Below are 20694 nucleotides of genomic sequence, written 5' to 3' on the forward strand. Positions count from 1 at the left end.
CAAAAGGTCTTTCTACAAAAGGACTTGGTGATACCATTTGTGGAATATCTCCATCTAAAAAAATAATATGTGCAGGAAAGAATTGCAGATGCTGGTTTAAATCAAAGGTAGACCAAAAAATGCTGGATATCCTCAACAATTTATCCTTCGACTCCTCCCACTTCCTCCAAATCCAAGACGTAGCTATGGACACTCGCATGGGCCCTAGCTATGCCTGCCTCTTTGTTGGGTACGTCGAACAATCACTGCTCCAGGCGTGCACTGGCCCTGTCCCCGCTCTATCTCCGCTACATTGAAGACTGCATCTGTGCTGCCTCCTGCACCCATGCAGAACTCACTGACTTCATCAACTTCACAACTAATTTCCATCCTGAACTTAAATTCACTTGGACCATCTCTGACATCACCCTACCGTTTCTGGACCTCACCGTCTCCATCACAGGAGACAGACTATTGACCGACATCTACTACAAACCTACTGACTCCCATAGCTATCTAGACTACACTTCTTCCCACCCTGCTTCCTGTACTCTATCCTCTACTCCCAATTCCTCCGTCTACGCCGCATCTGCGCCCAGGATGAGGTTTTCCATACTAGATCATGAGAGATGTCCTCATTCTTTAGGAAAAGGGGGATTCGCCTCTTCAATTATAGTTGAGGCTCTCACGAGGGTCTCCTCGATATCCCGCAGCTCCGCACTTGCTCCCCCTCACTCCATTCGCAACAAGGACAGTTTCCCCCTTGTCTGCACCTTCCACCCCATCAGCCGTCGCACACAGCATATAATCCTCCAACACGTTCGCCACCTCCAACGGGATCCACTACTGGCCACATCTTCCCATCTCCCCAGATACTTCCCCTGCAACCGCAGGAGATGCAACACCTGTCTCTTTACCTACCCCCTCGACTCCACCCAAAGATCCCGACAGTCTTTTCAGGTGAGGCAGAGGTTTACATGCACTTCCTCCAACCTCATCTACTGTATCCGCTGTTCCAGGTGTCAACTTCTGTACATCGGCGAGACCAAGCGCAGGCTCAGCGATCGTTTTGCTGAACACCTCCGCTCAGTCCATCTTAACCTACCTGATCTCCTGGTTGCTCAGCACTTTAACTGCCCAGCACAAATTGGAGAAACAGCACATCATATTTCGCTTGGGTAGCTTACACCCCAGCGGTATGAACATTGACTTCTCTAACTTAAAATAGCCCATGTTTTCCCTCTCTCTCCATGCCCTCCCCCTTCCAAGTTCTCCCACTAGTCTTACTGTCTTGTCTCTGACTACATTCTATCTGTCCCTCCCAGTCCCCTGACATCAGTCTGAAGAAGGGTCTCGACCCGAAACGTCACCAATTCTATCTCTCCTGAGATGCTGCCTGTTCCGCTGAGTTACACCAGCATTTTGAGTCTACCTTCCTTTAAATAAAATAATATGATTGATATAAAGCACGCGGAATGAAAATTCACAGACTGGTGCCTGTCATATGCGGAGAGGTTGAGGAAGCAAAAATGCGATTCTCTGGAGTTTAGATGAATGTGAGGTGACCTCATTGAAATATCTTAGAGGGCCTGTTTCCGTGCTGTAATTGTTATATAGTTATATTGGTCTGAGTGCAGGTAGATGGGACTAGGGGAGAATACGTGTTCGGCACGGACTAGAAGGGCCGAGATGGCCTGTTTCCGTGCTGTAATTGTTATATGGTTATATGGCTATATGGCTCAACAGATTCTGGGAGGATGTTTCTCCTTTATAGAACTCAGCCAATTGGTTTAGTTTACTTTAGAGAGCTGGAGAAGCGTCTGAAGAAGGGTCTTGACCGAAATGTAATCTATCCATGTTTTCTAGCGATGCTGCCTGACTCGCTGAGTTACTTCATCAAATTTTTTTTTTTTTGTAAACCAGCATCTGCAGTTCCGAATGTCTGTAATTTCTTCACTCTGAGAGCAGTGAATCCTTGAAACTATCAACTGCAAAGGTCGTGGAAGCTCAGATATGGATGGCATTGAATAAAAAGAGATGAGTAGATCTCTGGATATTAGAGGAAGCAAGAGGCACATGGGATAGGCCAGGCAAAGCACACTGAGGTAGATCAGCCATGGTCTTGTGGAATGACGCAGCAGATCAGATGGGCAGAATGGCCTACTGCTTATGACGTTTACGTCCTAATGTAGCACACTTTAGCGGATGCAGTAAGACCCTTGGCAACTTCCAAACACGGTGCTCACTGTAGACGCAAAAGTACCGAGGGTACAAAGGCAGGTCAGAGGCAGGGTATTCTGCAGTAACATCTCTTAGGACCAACCGAAATAGAATGTGCATGGATTTGCACAGCTCAAATAACACTTCAGAAACTCAAAACCTACCCAACAGGACAAAGTAACCCTCTTGACTGACTACCCATTTCATACTCGCCACCCTATTCACTCCCACCAACCTATTTGTACCCACCACCAGTGGCTCCATGACTGTAGTGTACATCATCTTCAAAATACAGTGCGAAAACCTGGTAAAACTGCTGACCTTTGCAATCTAGAAGCGCAAAGGCAGTAAGCACATGACAGTATAACTCCCACACCCTTGACTTGGAAATGTATCACTGCTCCTTCTTCATGGATGGGTCTAAATGCCAAAACACTCTATTCAACAGTACTCTAGGAGCACCTTCATCAGAAGGACTGCAGTGTTTTGAGGTGGTGGCTAACACCACTTTCTCAAGAGCAATCGGGAATGGACAATATAAACGATGATTACACTTTGTAAATGAATACAGAAATGAGCACTCCAATTTACAGCAGAGATTCTGAGAACACACAGCACTGATGTTTATTGGTGATTTTGATCAATTCTGATATAATGTAGTATTTCCAGTTGCAGGAACATTGAAGCAGGGATAGGTTATTCAGCCACTCATGCTTGCTGTGCTGTTCAGTAAGATTAAAGCTATTATTTTTTTAGTTTTAGTTTTAGAGATACAGTGTCGAAACAGGCCCTTTGGCTCACCGGATTTGTGCCGACCAGTGATCACAGGGAATAATACACAGAAGCCAATTAACCTACAAACTTGCATGTTTTTGGAATGTGGGAGGAAACTAGAGCACCCAGAGAAAACCCATGTGGTCACAGGGCGAACGTGCAAACTCCATACAGACTGCATCTGAAGTCGGGATTGAACCTGGGTCTCTGGCGCTGTAAGACAGCAATGCTATAGTTGCGCGACTGTGCTGCCCCAAATATCTTTAATTCTCTGTTGATTGCCATTTTGTTTTTTTGGCTTCTACATTGTTCCAGAGATCCAACTCATAAGCGAAACAACTGCACCTCATCTTCCAGATGGGAAAAAGCAGGAACGGGCCATGATCATATTGAATGGCGGTGCTGGCTCGAAGGGCAAAATGGCCTCCTCCTGCATCTATTTTCTATGTTTCTATCTTTCCATTAGACCACAATATTGAATTGAACAATTTCACGAAATCAGTTTTTCTTTACCTTCACTTCAATGACATTGCTGGAGCTTTCAGTTTTATTTGTTTCTTTCATTTCTTCACCAGCTGCCAGAATTTACGTAATCACCATTGTGACAATCTTGGTTTGCACCCTATTCCAACCATGGGCCTTTGACCTGAAATCTCACTTCTGTCTCTCTCCCCCCTCAGATGCCACCTGACCTGCTGTATGTTCCTAGTGATTGAGTTTTGTTATGGATTTCAGCAGTCTGTGGTTTTTCTTTGCTCCGATAATATATCTTCCTATATATCATATTTTCTCCACCTTTCCACATCTCTTCTCCCCTTAGGACACTTGTTAAAACCTTACTCTTTAAATATGCAATTTTGTCCTCTGCTTTGGGGCTATCAGTGGTAAATATTTCATTTTAGTTTTTGAGATACAGCATGGAAATAGGCCCTTCGGTCCATCAAGTCCACACTGACCATCAATCACCTGTGCACACTAGTTCTATGCTATCCCACCTTTTTATCCACTCCCTGCATATTATAGGCGATTTTGTAAATACCAATTACAAACCCACGTCTTTGGGATGTGGGCAGAAACCGGGGCAACCAAAGGAAAACCATGCGGACAGAGGGAGAATGTGCAATCTCCACACAGAAAGCACCCGAGGTCAGGATCTAATCCAGGTATCTGGTGCTGTGAGGCAGCAGATCTACCAGCTGCGCCACTGTGCTGCCCTAATGTTGTTTTGTTTGATATCTTTCCTGCCCGGTGCTAGGTGATTAACTACAGCAAAGGTGTAATTTACATGTTGCTGGTGCTGTGTACATATCACCTACAGCTGAGAATTTTTCAGCATTCAGTCAGGTGAATCTAACTGCATAATGCTCACCAACAATCATCAACATTGACATAAAACTGGGCCATTTGTGACTTTGAAAAGAAAGATGATGCACTGGAATGTAGTCAAAGACAGAGAGTGGTACAGCATGGAAACGGACTCTTTAGCCCATCAAGTACATACCGACTATCAATCACCCATTTATACTAATTATATTTTTAATTCAGTTTTTCACGTCGACTTCCTGTTAATTCTATCACTCACTCACTCATCCACTGGGGGGCAATTTACAGTGGCCAATTAACCTTCCATCCCGCCATATTTTGATGTGAAAAGAAACCGGGGCACAAAGAGGAAAGCCATCTAGATACAGGAATAATGTCCAAATGCCAGACACACAGCAACCTGAGGTTAGGACCGAATCCAGGTCTCAGACATTATGAGACAACAGCTCTACCAGCTGCATCGCTGTGCTACACTATTCTTCTGAGATCAGTCTGAAGATGGGTCTCGACACGAAACATCACCCATTCCTTTTCTCCAGATGCTGACTGTCCCGCTGAGTTACTCCAGCATTTTGTGTCTACCGTCATTCTTCGGAGACTTAGGTTTAAAAATCAGAGTTGGCTATTTCTACCTTGGTGCTACAGAGGAAACTTTACCCAATACCTATCTTGTGCTCTACCTCCCTGGGCATTGCAGAGGGTTCTGCCATGGCATTATCCATGGAAATGGGGTATTGGGTCCTCCAGTTGCACCGGAGAGAGTGTACTAGTAAATATGGTAGCATTTTTTTTTTTTTAAGCACAGGCTGTAAAATATGAGGAAACAGCTACTTCATGAGAAAGATTCAGAAATGATATGAAAATAATTATTAATTGCTGCAAATTTAGACATGCTGACTAATCAATAATTACCCAGCTAACTTTGGAACAACAAAGTATATCTTCATTCAAGTAGCTGCCAGAGAGACTGGGCTGCTCTAACAATCTATATTCATAAAGTTCAAACACAGATGTTAACTAGAGGAAGCACCGTACCTGTGGCAATGCCAAGCAATACTGCAACCAATAAATCAGATCAAAACTCTGCCGTCCTGCCTCATCCAGTGGTGAAGAATGGTGGAGAATATAATTCAGTGTCATTTATCCTCCAATAACCTTCTCGGTGCCTGGTTTACTTTCTGCCAGTTCCTCAGCTCCAGATCTCATTACAGTTCCTGTCCAGTGGTGGACAAGTCAAATGTAAGGAGCCTGTGGTTTCACTGAAGGCAGGGTTACATTAGACTGTGGCACCAAACAGTCCTGGAAAAAATGATGCCAATGGGAAAATAGAGAGAAAACATCTACCCTGGTTAATATACCTAGCATTAAGGGAGATGGCTGTGGTTTTTGGAAACCAACCAGCAACCTAAGCTTTCACTGTAGGATTTCTTCAGAGCAGTATCCTTGGTCAATTCAGCAATGAGCTTCCATCCATTGATGGGTAAATTGGCCATTGTCAATTGTCGGTGTGATGGCAAGAATATGGAGGGAAAGTTAATGGGAATTTGAGGACTTGACTTCATCCTATCAGTGAAATCTCTGTTCCCTTTGTTCTGCTCATCATCCTCCACCATCTTTGTTGCTGCCCAGATTAACAAGTTGTGCTCTATCTCAGGTCTGATGAAGCGGCCCTCATATGAAACATTAATTGGTTTTCTTTCCAGATGCTGCCTGACCTGGAGCGTTTTCCTGCAGTTTCTATGTTCTGTTTCTCTTAAACCCATGATCTTCACCACCCCAAAGGACAGCACGAATGTGGATACATCACCACTTGCAAAATTTCTTCAAGCCACACAGCATTTACATTTGGAAAGATATAAGTTTTATTAGATTTACACTGCCAAATACTTCATGTTCATATGATAGGAGCAGAAATAGGACATTCGGCCCATCAAGTCTACTCTGCCATATGGCTGATCTATCCCTCCCTCCTAACACCATTCTCCTACCTTCTCCCCATTACCCCTGACACCCATACTAATCAGGAATCTATCTATCTCCGTCTTAAAAATATCAATTGACGGCCTCAACAGCCTTCTGCATCTATGAAATCCACAGATTTACCACCCTTGTGAAATACTTGTCTCTGAGATGATGGGAACAACTTTTACTTGGTAAAATTGATTGAATTCTGTTTCCCCAATTGAAGCCCTATTTCTTGGAGAGGTGCATTGTATTGAGCAAGCCATGCCTACAGTAACTAAATTGGTCTGCTAGTCCCTGTTCCAACTGGACACAGGATCTAGGCAATTGTGCAATGAAAATGAAAACTTCAGTTCTGAACCAAGACGTGCCATGATGATGAGAAATTCAGTATTTTCTTGGACTCCAATCCCCTCAAAAAAAATCCCAACATCAAAGATTTATTCCAAATCTGGGATCCTTTCATCACCAATACTCTCATCCTGTGCGATTACCAGTGATTAGAAGAAACATGAATGTCAAAGTATTTCCAGAGCTGTGGAAGTGGCGTAACAATTGGATTGTATTATCAAAGAAAAAGCACAGAATTGGCTGAATGCTCAATTAGATCCTAAAACTGTATTGTGCTTTACATTTCTCAGACAGCCCTCACCAAAGCTGGAGAGGCAAACCAGAGGCCAGGACTGTTGAACCAGAGACATTCCAAAGTTATGCAAATTTAAAGGCCAATTAATTAATTCATTAATAATATAGAGCTGGTGAGAACAAAAATACCAAATAGTCATTCAAATGCGTCTGGTGCATTAAGATCCTTTCAGGAAGAAAATCTACAATCCACATCTGATAGGAAATCATTTTGTTGACTGGTAACCAGCATCAGAAATGATCTGGGAAAGCCACTCACATCATGGATAATGAGGGATAGACAATGAATGCTGGCTTTTGCAAGTGATGCCCACACCATGTGAGAGAAGGATCTACATTTGTATTACCTTGCCCATCTGTTTCAGGTGTTCTCACCGTAAGATTTACATTCAGTATATATAGTAATTGTACATAATGTCACATGCACAATTTGTGTAATGCAATCTGGAGTAAAGTTCAATGAACACCAATACTCCATTACTGACTCTTTCATCACCTGTACCAATGGCAATCAAGGTTAAGCTTACCACTACTGATCCCAGAGTTGGCGATGACTGTGGCTTCACTCCATTGATCAGCGCTGGACACAGAGTAAGAGCGCTGGTGCATGCCCTCGGGACGACTGTTGAAGGAAACCAGACTGATCCCACTTGCCATCTGTGTAGCTGAGCCTGTGGGGGTTACATTACCTGCAAGTGGAAAGAAAATATGCCGGGTCATTAAACCACCGAAAGGTCAGCTGGCATCATGTACGACTTCTCATGGATATGTCACACTGATACAATTACTCCTGTTATCAGCTCACGATCACTCAACACCAAGCTCCTCAGCAAGTGGATGCAACAACGGATGCTCTTCGTTGAAATAAAAACATCAGCTCATCCAAACCTCTGCTGCCATCTTGCAATAAACAAATTATCAATTATTTTTATGCTTCTTCAATTCTGACTTCTAGGACATAACCGATCTTCAATGGTGTCAGTGGTAGGTGTGCCTTCATCTGATTTGGACACAAGAGCCAATTGCCTCTTAAAATCTCCTTACCTCTTCCTCCTCCTTTAGTATACTTGTTAAATTCAAGTTTTTCGCTACTTGCCCTCAGTAGCTATGTGTTGAATTTATTTTATTGATAATAGCTCCTGCGAAATAGCTCACAATGTTTTACAAGGTTGAAGTATTTGTATCATGACAAACCATTGTAGAAATCAGAACAATTAACAGAATGAAGTACTGAAGGGATGGGAAGAGATGGTGATAATTACAGCTATGTTGTACCCTTCGCACTCAATAGTGAATTTCTCAACTTTTAGGCAACTTGCTTTTTCCTATTGCCCAAATCAACTGGACATTTCCACTGTTCATTTTGGCTCAGCTTTCCCTTTATTCGTACAGTCTTGCCTGCTTTGTATGTCCCACTGTTGTAATTTAACTTTAGCAACACATTACACAGGCAAAAAAAGCTTAATCTGATTTTAACTGCTCCTTAATTGGCACATTGAATCATCTGGTCTCACCTTATTAGAGATTTCTCTTTTTCTACCTATCCCACAACCACCTGCTCTGTCACCTAGAACTAACTTGTTTTTCTCTTTCCAAGTTCTGACAGAGGTCCTGGACCTGAAACCTTAACTGTTTCTCTTCCAAGTTCTCTTCCTGATCTATTGAATGTTTCCTGCATTTTTTGATTTTATGCTAATGAAAACGACAGAGTAAGGGCCAAGAAACTGGAAACTTAAAGTTGTCGAGAGGGTCAGAAATATCCCGCATGTGGGAGGAAAGAGAGTGGACAAGGGGAGAGAGAATGATTCTTGTGATTAAAAATGGGGCGAAACAATGGGCCTGGGATAGCCCAGCTGTTTATTAGAGAGGCAGAAGAAATGGGCTGTTGATGAGTTGAGAGGGAAGAGATCCAGGGAAATGAAGTCAGTGAATATCTAGGAAACAATTGTCGGATACTGGCGACAATTGTGGGTGAGGTGTGAGGAAGAATCAGACTAGGTAGAGGTCGATTTGCTGCCTGCAGATTTTAGAACAATGTTGGCATCGGTGCTGAGTGAATGGAGTGGTACAAATCAGATAACTGAACATTAAAACTATATTTTAAAATTTACGTGGTGAGCTCTTAGCTGTGATACATCCATAAAGCTCTTTCAGCTCACTGTTAAATCACAGGTCGACTCTCTCCTTCTCTACTCTCTTCCTCTTTTTCTGACCATATCCAGTTCAATCAGCAATATTTACCCTCACGGCTATTCCTTGAAATTCTATTTCAAGCAGAGTGCAAGGCCACCAAATTCAAGTGCAGTTTCATACCATTTCAAGCAGGGTGCAAGGCCACTAAAGACAGCGAGTCGTGACCTCTCCCTCCTCCATCTTGCAGAGACTGAGCCATGCCCACACTTTTGGGTTTTATAGTCCCTCCCCCCTCCCACCAGAAGGGGCGTGGCCTTCATGGCGTGATTGACAGGAGAGAGAATATCAACTTTTTTAAACACTAATAACTCTTTTATTTTTCATCGATGGGAAACATCCTCGGCACCTGATGAGCGGAGGGGGACTCTGAGTAAGATAGCCAAAAATCACAGCCTACGTGGTAGCGTATTTTCTAAAATCAACATAAAACACAAACAGGAAGTGATCAAGATTAGACTTTTAATTATATAGAAGGCAACTTTAATTAGGCAAGGCAACTTTAATTAGACAAGGCATCTTTAATTAGGCAACACAGCTTTGACATTTCCAAGCCAAAGGCAACATAGCTTTAGCATTTCCAAACCAAAGGCAACATAGCTTTAGCATTTCCAAACCAAAGGCAACACAGCTTTAGCATTTCCAAACCAAAGGCAACATAGCTTTAGCATTTCCAAACTATATTTTCAAACCACATTAAGGGCACTGACAGGTCAGTAAAACCACTCACAGTTTAGTTGACATGTGTTCAGTGTTATTCACAGCTCAGACTGAGAGACGTGACCCTCTTGCTCCCCCATCTTGCAGAGATTGACTGAGGCACAACACTTCCGGGTTTTATAGTCCCTCTGGAAGGGGCGTGGCCTTCAGGAGAGAGAATCTCAACATTTTTTAAACACTAATAACTCTTTTATTTTTCATCGATGAGAAAAATCCTCTTGTCCTGCGCAGCGGAGGGGGACCCTGAATAAGTTGGCCAAAAATCACAGCCACAAGTGGCAGCGTTTTTTCTAAAATCAGTATACAGAACAGGAAGTGGTCAAGATCAGACTTTTAGTAATATAGATAGATCTGCTAGGTGTCTAATGGCCAACCCCACAGACATCCATTACAATGGCTCATACACAAGGGAGCACTCTACTGGTTGGAAATACATTTTAAGTAATTTGAGTAAGCCAGGCAGAGCAATAGAACTAGAACTCGTCCCCACAGCCCATCTTGCCATTGGTCACCAAGGTCACGAAATTCATAGATCTCAACATTTCAAGGGATTAGCTTACAGCCTGTTATACCAACATGGACCAAATATCACACTGTCATTTCCCCAGGACCACTGATCCTGCTCTCCTGGTTACTGAATGAAAGAAATATTACAGTACAGGAGGCCATTTGGCCATTTGAGATCCAGAAATTCCATCACACATTGTCTCCCTGTCGTTCTGAAACTTATGTTTCCTCGAATGATTTTACATCTCCATCCTGAAAGTGCTGACATTCTATCTGCACCACCACTACAGGAAGCTCCACATCTAAAATACTGTCTGCATACTGTGATCATTGCTCACATTACCATTATAATCGTTGGCTCCAACCTCCACATCTTTTCCCCTTGGACCTTGAACCATCAGCTGATGAGAAAGTTCAGTCTCGAATCCAGAGGGCTGTAAGGTTACCAGACAAATTTTCCACCTCCCACTAACTTGTTTTCTCTGTATTAGAGCCAACAGTTTTTTCTGCGCCATCAATCTGATCTTCGCTCAGTTTTAGATTTTTTTTTGTCGCTTTACCTCCCCCATCGACTCCATTCAAGGACCCAAGCAGTCTTTCTAGGTGCGGCAGAGGTTCACTTGCACCTCCTCCAACCTCATCTATTGCATCCGCTGCTCTAGATGTCAGCTGCTCTACATCGGTGAGACCAAGAGTAGGCTTGACGATCGCTTCGCCGAACACCTCCGCTCGGTTCGCAATAACCAACCTGATCTCCCGGTGGCTCAGCACTTCAACTCCCCCTCCCATTCCGAATCCAACCTTTCTGTCCTGGGCCTCCTCCATGGCCAGAGTGAGGACCACCATAAATTGGAGGAGCATATTTCGCTTGGGCAGTTTGCACCCCAGCGGTATGAACAATGAATTCTCTAATTTTAGGTAGTGCTTACTTTTTCCTCCCCTTCTCAGCTCTCCGTCAGCCCACTGGCTCCACCTCTTCCTTTCTTCTTCCCCCCACCCTCACATCAGTCTGAAGAAGGGTTTCGGCCCGAAACATTGCCTATTTCCTTCGCTCCATAGATGCTGCCTCACCCGCTGAGTTTCTCCAGCATTTTTGTCTACTTTAGAATTGTTGTGCTGTCTTTTCTTTTACCTGGAACATTATCTCTGTATAATCATAAACTATCCCATAATTGTTTCCTAGATATTCACAGATTCTGATGATCTGCATATTTATAGTGTTTGTAGCTTTGTTTGTTTTTTTTAATCAGATTTCCAGCTTCTGCTGATTTTTTAATTTCCATTACTCTGGAGTGAAGGAATTCATTTACATGACTCTCTCTCTCTCTCTCTCTCTCTCTCTCTCAAGTTCCTATTATTAACTATGACCACTAGTTCTAGATATTTTACGCCTGCTCAGTATCTACCTTGTCAAGTCCTGTCTGAATCTTGTATGTTGAATGGATCAATTCTCATTTTTTCTAATCCTCAATGAGTAAAGGCCCAAAGGGCAACAAAAAGTGAAGATAATTTGATGAAAATGCCACGTCAAGTGAAGTTTGTCACATACACAGGAACAGGAGGTAAAGGTACAATTAAAAGCTTGCTTGCAGTAGCAACACAGACAAATGCATTCGGACAACACACAAAAACATAGCTTACACATACATTGCATGTGAATTCTACAAGACGATGAAAAGAAAAAAGAATAATGCAATAATCAAGACATTAGTGTAAAACAAATTAGTGCAAAGCTCAATTAGAAAACAAGCCCATGGTAGTATAAGAGGTTTTCCGTAGTGTTCCATTGCCAAAGTGCATTTAGGGTTGTGCAGATTGGCTCAAGAACCTGATGGTTGAGGGAATGAAGCTGTTCCTGAAACTGGTGGTGAACCCTTCTGTACCTTCTGCCCAACCGCTAACCTTGCTAAAATGGGCAAGAGTCAAAAAAGCATAAAGATGATTTTATAAAAGGTGAAGAAGGTTTCATTAAACCTCTGTAGATATTCTTCTTATTACTTAAATGGATTTAATTAGGTGGAAGTACATAAGGGCAATGGAGATAAATCAAGACACAATAAAATTACATGGGAGACAAAACAAAAATCCAGTCAGGAAATTAAGAGAAATTGGAACTGGAAACCACAGATTAGCAAAGGCAAAGAGCATTGTCCCGTTTAGGGGAAGTTATGAGGGACGAAGGACCAGGCTAGGTGGTGTAGGGCAGAGGAAGTTCACGTGCATCAAAAGCATGGCATCAGCACATTGGTTTGAATCACAGTATATTTGTGCTGGGGAGATTAAATAATGCAGAGGCCTGTGCACAATACTCCAAGCTAAGACTCAAAGAACTGCAGCACTGTCACAAATGCAATCTTTCAGACCAAACGTTAAACTCCACTCTTATTTGGATGATTTCAAAAGGATTTGTGGAGTTATCATCTGTTCCTAAAATAATATTTATTCCTCCATCGACAAAAGATAATCCAGTCATTGATACTTTAGGGAGTTTACTGTACAAGAACTGTCTCCATGTTTTCTAACCAATACAGTGACAACTTTGCAAAAAGCCCTTCATTGGATGTGATTTTGAAAGATTCCAGAAAATAAGTTTGAACGGTTAAAAGGTAAAGAGTGGCAGTTTCCTCCGGAACACAGCTTTTAAAGCACAAAACGTCTTTAGACTGAGTGCTCTTCAGAAGCAGAATCGATCACAGCTTTTAAAGAGGTATAAGGTAGCTGTTTGAAAAGAGCGAAAAAGTTTCTTTAGAAACTGTTTCTCTCTCCACAAATGCTGACCGAGAGTGTGGTGCATTTTCAGTTTTTAAACTTAAAGGTTTTTGAAGACTGAAGCAGAAGAACAAGATTGAGGTGAAGATTCAGAAAAAAGTTGACAGAATTTGATGAGCCCGTATCTGTGCACTAAAATTGTGTAAATACCTTATGAGAACCTTATTTTAGTCACCTTCTGTGCTTGCATTTTGAAATGTGGGACCCTGTGTCATTTGGCAGGAGTCCACTATCACCCAATTTCTTCTGATACCAGATGCATCTTCAATGGAATCTGGATAGGGTTTGAAGTGCCCTGAAGGTGGTGAGGTGTTTGCTAGTGACCTAAGAGCCCTGGCTCAACATGCGCAGTGCCATGGAGATCAAACAGCCTTTGAATTGAGTTGTTTGCTCACGTGTCTGCTCCCAGTGCTCCAGAATATTTTCCAATTAATGAAAACAACAGTGCAATAAATTGTTCACTTTTTCACACCACTGTATAATAGCTACAAGTGCAACTTGAATAATTTCACTCTAGTCCATGTATTTTATAAGAAACAAAATATTGAATGATCAAGTTTATTGTCATATGCATATGTACGGTGCGGTACAGGTGCGATGGAAATTCTTGCTTGTAGCAGCACCACAGACACAAAGACACAACAAATTATACATAAACTACACATTTCTGAAAGAAAGGCTGTGCAAAAAACGATACTAATACAAAAACATAATTCAAATATAAAAAAGTTCACGAGAGTGCAAAAGGTGGAATGAGTGCGCCGTTGTTGAGGTAGAATTAGGCTTGTGCGAGTTGGTTCAGAATGTACAGAATCATTACAATTATTTTGCAATTTTTCCACCCCAGGACATTCCAAAGACAATATGAAGCATGTTTAGTTATGTTGTATGAAATCATGTAAAATGTAAAACAGAAAACAGAGAAGCCAGCAAAATGCTTATGTATAAATTCAAAATTCCACTGACCACTCCCTTTTTGGACATTAGTTTCAATTATTTGGGGTAACTCACTTACTCGGTATGTGCCAGAATTGGCGTTCTGCTGAAAGATTAGACATCTGTAACATTGACCCAGATTTGTCTCACTCTACAGACACTGCCTGATCTGCTGGATATTTCCAGCATTTTTGCTTTGGTTTCAGCAAAGCTCTGACTAGCATTTCACAGTTTAATCTGGCACGTTGGTTGTTCTCTCTCTTTCTCTCTGTCTCTGTCTCTCTCTCTCTGCCAAAGCAATTCCCTTTGTCTTCTTCACCTGGTCCCAAATGTCTTGGCAATTAAAAATTATCCTGTTTTTCTCACTTTCCTGTGCAGGATACATTTCTATTAAGGAAACGGTGTCGCCATTAGCAGATTCTCTGGGGGAAGGGGGTGGGAGAAATAAAGGGCAATTCAGAAAACACGCAAATATTGTAATATCAGCAATGGGAGCAAATAAAAGCTTTCATATAAAACGGTTGTATGAAACTGAAGAAAATGGGAGAGCATGGGAACTGACAAGGTGAAGCAACAATACAGAGAATAGGACTAAAACATAGGTGAAATAAGAATGAAGAACAGGAAGTTACAGATGGTTTAGATCACAGTTTTTTCTATATTCAGTAACTTGTGAAACAATAACTGTTTCCATGGTCTATTTCTGTGCATAAAGGGTAAACATAACTAAACACCACAGTTGCAATGAAAGGAAAAGCTTGGTCATGTTATGATAGCACTGTCAGGATTAAAAGGACAGTTATTTACTCAATGTCACCTCAACAGCTTTAAATAAAAGAGACAATTTTTGTTTGGAATAATGCTTACAGATGTCAGCCAGTATTTCTGTAAATCTGTCCTGAGCGAGAGCTGAGCAGGAGGCAGCCCATGAGTCACATCATATCTATCTTATTATCCGGTGTGACCCTCAAACTACCACAATCTTTTCCCTTTCTAGCCTGGTAGTTCAGTCAGATGTTGGAGCCAGGCTTCATCTGCCAGCAGCTGTTTACAGTGCTGATCTGTTTTAATGAAATGGCCATTAACTCTCTTTAAAGGTCAGAGAGCAGCGTGTACATGACTGACACCACACTCAGACACCACTAAGGAACGTGGGACCCTTCTCTCCCTTGAGACCATTTGTTATGACATTTGTGCCTGCTTTATTCACTATAATGAAAAGCTGAAGTCTGACCTCTTGATCAACGAATGCCAAAATACTTGTAGTCAGTTTCTGCAATAAATTATCTTGAGGTAGAACATGCCCTTTTTCACAAGTATATAAACCTGTATTTGCATCAAATAAAAGTAATTTGGAGCAGTGCAGTCTCTATTGTAAATTTATAATATCTTTGAATTGTACAAGGTTTGGAAAAATAATACTCTTTGTATTAAAGAGAGATTTGCCTGTGACAGTGCCTATTTACTCATTTTATTTCATGTAAAGTCTCTTTTTCTTTTCTGGTCAAGCAGTAAAAAAGTAGACAGTGAGACCCAGCTTGACACAAGATCTAATACTACGTCAACAAGAGTAAAAATCACAAAATGGGCCACATAACACCAGAGAGAACACAGCCAAAAATAACCGATACAATATGCATATTTAACCAGCTTGCATCACCAGTGCTAACACACCTCCAGCAAGCTTTTTATTCCTGGTACAATATTTATATTCACAGCTGAGAGATGAATGAGCAATGATTTTGTTTGATGGCATTGCATTGTAATGAATGTGCAAACATTGTGAAAATACTGGTCTAGAATTTGCTGGGGAAATAATGACAGGGTTTACACAGACAATGTGATTGGCGTTAAAGTAACCTGACAGTCTGCTACAATGTGAGATGACTGCTAGTGCATGCAGACTTATTTGTGCTGATCTGCTGTTTGGCCTGCAAATTGTTCACAAGCTTTTGGTAAATAACGGGGTCAAAAGTCAATTTCCTGAACTTTAGTTTAGTTCAGTTTAGAGACACAGCGCTGAAACAGGCCTTTCGGCCCACCAAGTCCGCACCGACCAGCGGTCCCCGCACATTAACACTCACAAGGGACAATTTACATTTAGACAAACCTGTACGTCTTTGGAGTGTGGGAGGAAACCAAAGATCTTGGGGAAAACCCACACAGGTCCCAGGGAGAATGTACAAACTCCGTACAGACAGCACCCTTAGTCAGGATCAAGCGTGGGTCTCTGGCGCTGTAAAGGGCCTGTCCCACTTCGGCGTCATATGCGCGGCACGCAGATGGCCCACGAAGATTTTGTACATCCCAAAATCCTGGAGCGCTGTGCGCGACCGCACGTCACTGCCTACGTCACCACGCACCATGCGCGCATCACAACACGTGCGTCGTGACGGGTAAATGATGTCGCGTAAATTACGTGCAAATGATGCCCAAGTGGGACAGGTCCTTAAGGCAGTAACTCTACTGCTACACTCTACTGGCCAGGGGGTATGGAGAGAAGGCAGGTACAGGATACTGAGTTGGATGATCAGCCATGATCATATTGAATGGCGGTGCAGGCTCGAAGGGCCGAATGGCCTACTCCTGCACCTATTTTCTATGTTTCTATGTTTACACTACCCTACCGCCCGGACTGAAGCAACGTTAACATGATTGGGAAATATTTCTGCCAAAACTTGAATGAATCTTGTTGCAGAACGTTAAGGTCAGTATATATAGTATTAGAATAAAGGGGAGGTCATTTAAGACTGAGGTGAGAATAAACTTTTTCACCCAGAGAGTCGTGAATTTATGGAATTCCCTGCCACAGAGGGCAGTGGAGGCCAAGTCATTGGATGGATTTAAGAGAGAGTTAGGTAGAGCTCTAGGGGCTAGTGGAGTCAAGGGATATGGGGAGAAGGCAGGCACGGGTTATTGATAGGGGACGATCAGCCATGATCACAATGAATGGCGGTGCTGGCTCGAAGGGCCAAATGGCCTCCTCCTGCACCTATTTTCTATGTTTCTATATTATTAACAGTACAATGATGCTTTAAGGAGATGATTTTAGTTGTTGCAATCCCACTCAATATCTCCAGCCCTGAAATGAAAGAAAACTGTAAACGATTCTTGAATGTTGTAAACTGTTGAAATGAAAAATTTCAAATTTTTTTGTTCCATTTTTTCCTTCCTCGTTCTTTTCCTCTCATTGGAATCTTACCCAATTTTTATTTCTCTATCTGTACTTAACACAACACAAACTCATCTGTGCTCGTCTCCACTGTTACCCAATGTCCATTCCTTGGCATCACTGAAGATAAGGGGAGTTATTGGATTAGGATGCAAAAGATTGTTGGAAAAGATTAATTGAGGTTTTGTGCCCCAACATAATCTGGGCCTCAATGCCTGCATTTATCCTCAGAACATACTGGAACACAAATATTAGCGCTCACTTTGATTGATGAGATTTAATCGCTGGATTATTGTCCCCTTCCTCATCCCTTTCTAAAAAATTATGTATTCAAAGATTCACGGTAATTCACAACACCTAGTATGAACGATGAACTTCCCAATTTTCCAACTCCACCCTCCTCCCCTCCCCCCCTCCTCCCCTCCCCCCCTCCGTCACCACCTGCCTACCACTGGTTCCACATACTATCTACCACCCTTTCCTCATCACTCCCTCTCATATATTTATGATGGCTATCTCCCCTCTATACCTCAGTTCTGATGCAGTGAAGACCTTGGCCTTCACAATAAGTGTCTGATCTGATGAGTTCCTCTGGCAGCATTTTCTTTTACTCCACATTATAGTATCTGCAGTGCATCGCCTTTCATGTATACATCATGCAAGCAAAGATAAAAAATATGCAATAATCCATGATCATTAATTCTCCATCACTGCCTTACAACCCACTGACTCAACTTTCTGGGGTTTGATATAACTGTTAAACTAGTAAGTGACTCAAAAATGAGCATAAATCCAAGAATAAAATGTGATCAAAATATAAGAGTGCTCAATGCAAGCATAATCTATAGGAATAAAAACAAAACTTCTCACAATTGGACTGAGCTTGATGAGGAGATGTATATTTTCTCTCTCCACTGATGGACTGGTGGGACTGTAGTCTTTGGAGTTTAGAAGATTGATGGATGATTCTATTGAAACATATGTCCTGAGTGGGTACTGCAGGGTAGACATCTAGATGTTTTCAAATAGTGGGAGAGTTTTTAGTGATGGGATATGGTTTCAAGATAGCGGGCTGGTCGCTTAAAATGGAGGAACTTTCTTCTCCAAGCAGGTAGCGAATCTCAGGGATTTTCTACTGCAGAGAGTTGTGGAGGCTGGATCATTGTAAGTATTTAAAGTGAGGTAGGTAAATATTTGAAAGATCAGGGGATTGAGGACAATGGGGATCTGGTACAGAGGAGGAGTTGAGACTTGGGGTAGATCAACCATGAACAGATTGAATGGCGAGGCACGCTGAACCTGGCGAAGAGGCTGCCTCCAAGGCCACGGAACTGACAAACTGCCTCGACAAAAGGGCAGAGAGCGGTGGGAATAGGCAGCCCAAGGAATTCACTTCCCACACTCCAGTAGGGTGGCTTGGAAGACCTTCAATCGCCCCACTGGTTCAAGTACCTGCCTAATGCATTGCCCTGTCACGGCCAATTCCATCGCCCACCAGCTCCTGGCCAACGGCCACTTCAAAGATGTGGACAAAAAACAATAGTAATTCTGTCAAACAGGAAACCACTAATATTTGGAAAGCTCCAGGCGCTAATGGGCTCCTGTCAGCTCCCTTCTCCTCTGCAGATCTCTCTTCTGTGATCTCTCAATTGAAATGCGGAAAAGCCCAGGGTCCTGATAACATCCCCCCCAGAATTCCTGAAACACTGCGGTCCTAAATGCCTGGTCTGGCTCCGTGAGTTTTACTCCTCTTGCCTCATTGGTCTGTCCATTACGAAGATCTGGCGGAAAGCCACCGTCATTGCGCTACCAAATTCAGACAAGCCTGCGGACGACCCAAGGAACTATCAGCCCATCTCATTCCTCTGTGTCCCGTACAAGCTCCTTGAACGGCTTCTCCTGGCCCGGCTCGATCCAATCATCGACCTCCAACTACCCGCTGAATAATCCGGATTTCATCGTGGACGCTGCACCACCCATCAAATAGTCAAGCTGACCAATGACATCGAAGACAGTTTCGAAATGGGTCACAAGGCGGGAGTCACACTGGTGGACCTCACTGTGATACAGTGTGGTACTAGGGGCTGATCTTGAAGCTCCTCCGCACCATTCCTGACCGTCATTTAGTGCGGTTCCTTGCCAACATCCTTGCCAACTGCAGTTTTGTACTCAAGTCCAGCGGCGGACAATCTAGCTGACTCCGACGCCTAAGAAACGGAGTCCCCCAAGGCCCCCATGCTCTTCAATCTCTATATCAGCAATCTGCCACGCATGACCTCGCGCTAGTATGGATATGCAGATGACCTGGCCCTACTGCACTCCGACAGGAGTTGGTCAAACGAGGAGGATATGCTCTCGGCGGATATGGAACTTGTTGCGGGTGGAGACTAAAACTGAGTATGGAAAAAACCACTACCACAGCCTTTCACCTGAACAATAAGGAAGCTCAACGCCAGCTAACCGTCACCCTCAATGGGTCACCCCTACCCTATAACCCATTTCCTACCTACCTCGGGGTGAAGCTAGATCGGCAGCTGACCTGCAAGCACCACCTTGAAGCTCTCCGTGCTAAAGACTCGGCGTGGAACAACCTCCTGCGTTGCTTGATGGATCGTCATGGGGCGCCAGGAAATCTACTCTCCGAACCAGTGCTCTTGCACTCGTGTACAGCGCCGCTGAGTACGCGGCCACAGCATGGTGCCGCAGCGCTCATACTCGCAAGCTAGACGCCATCCTCAATAGCAAGAATATCCTTCCTCAAAATAGGGGACCAAAACTGCACACAATACTCCAGGTGTGGTCTCACTAGGGCTCTGTACAACTGCAGAAGGACCTCTTTGCTCCTATATTCGATTACTCTTGTTATCAAGGAACATGGGCTGAAAGTTCTGTGTTGTATCCTTCTCTCTCGCTCTCTGAAAAGCTGGAGCAAAGGGGGTTTCAGCAAGATTGAGTATCTGTGCTGTGCTGTGCCATCAGGAGATCACAGGCACATAGGACCATTATCTGCACACATAAACCAGTGATTAGAGAGGTCAGCTGTGGCTCAGCTGGCAGCTCTCTGGCCAGAGTTGGAAGTCCCAATTTCTTGCTGAGGGCATGTTGCACTGTTGAAGATGCTTAGTGTATAAGGTGTTGAAGTATATTACACTGAGGCCCCATCGGCATTGGGCAGCAAGGGTGGTCACGACAATATCCAAGCTGATATTCACCCAGATCAATGAAATAGATTAAAGGATCATTAGTCAAGTCGTCAAGAGTCAAGTCAAGAGAGTTTATTGTCATGTGTCCCAGATAGGACAATGAAATTCTTGCTTGCTGTAGCACAACAGAGTATTGTAGGCATAAATACAGAACAGTTCAGTGTGTCCATATACCATAGAATATATATACACACATAAATAAACAGATAAAGTGCAATAGGCTGTTATAGTTCAGAGTTTGTTTGAAGTTGTGTTTAATAGTCTGATGGCTGTGGGGAAGAAACTGTTCCTGAA

General features: G+C 43.0%; 1 protein-coding gene across 6 annotated transcripts in view; it reads right to left on the reverse strand.

Annotated features, from left to right (window-relative positions):
• Window positions 1-20694, reverse strand: part of LOC116975392 (arf-GAP with GTPase, ANK repeat and PH domain-containing protein 1) — a 600018-nt gene that overhangs the window by 188217 nt on the left and 391107 nt on the right. For all 6 annotated transcript variants that reach the window (XM_033024451.1, XM_033024453.1, XM_033024452.1 and 3 more), the window contains one exon: window positions 7431-7592. In XM_033024451.1, coding sequence (XP_032880342.1) covers window positions 7431-7592 — 162 coding nt within the window. The remainder of the gene's footprint in view (window positions 1-7430; window positions 7593-20694) is intronic.

This window comes from Amblyraja radiata, chromosome 7 (assembly GCF_010909765.2).
Source record: "Amblyraja radiata isolate CabotCenter1 chromosome 7, sAmbRad1.1.pri, whole genome shotgun sequence".
NCBI lineage: Eukaryota > Metazoa > Chordata > Chondrichthyes > Rajiformes > Rajidae > Amblyraja > Amblyraja radiata.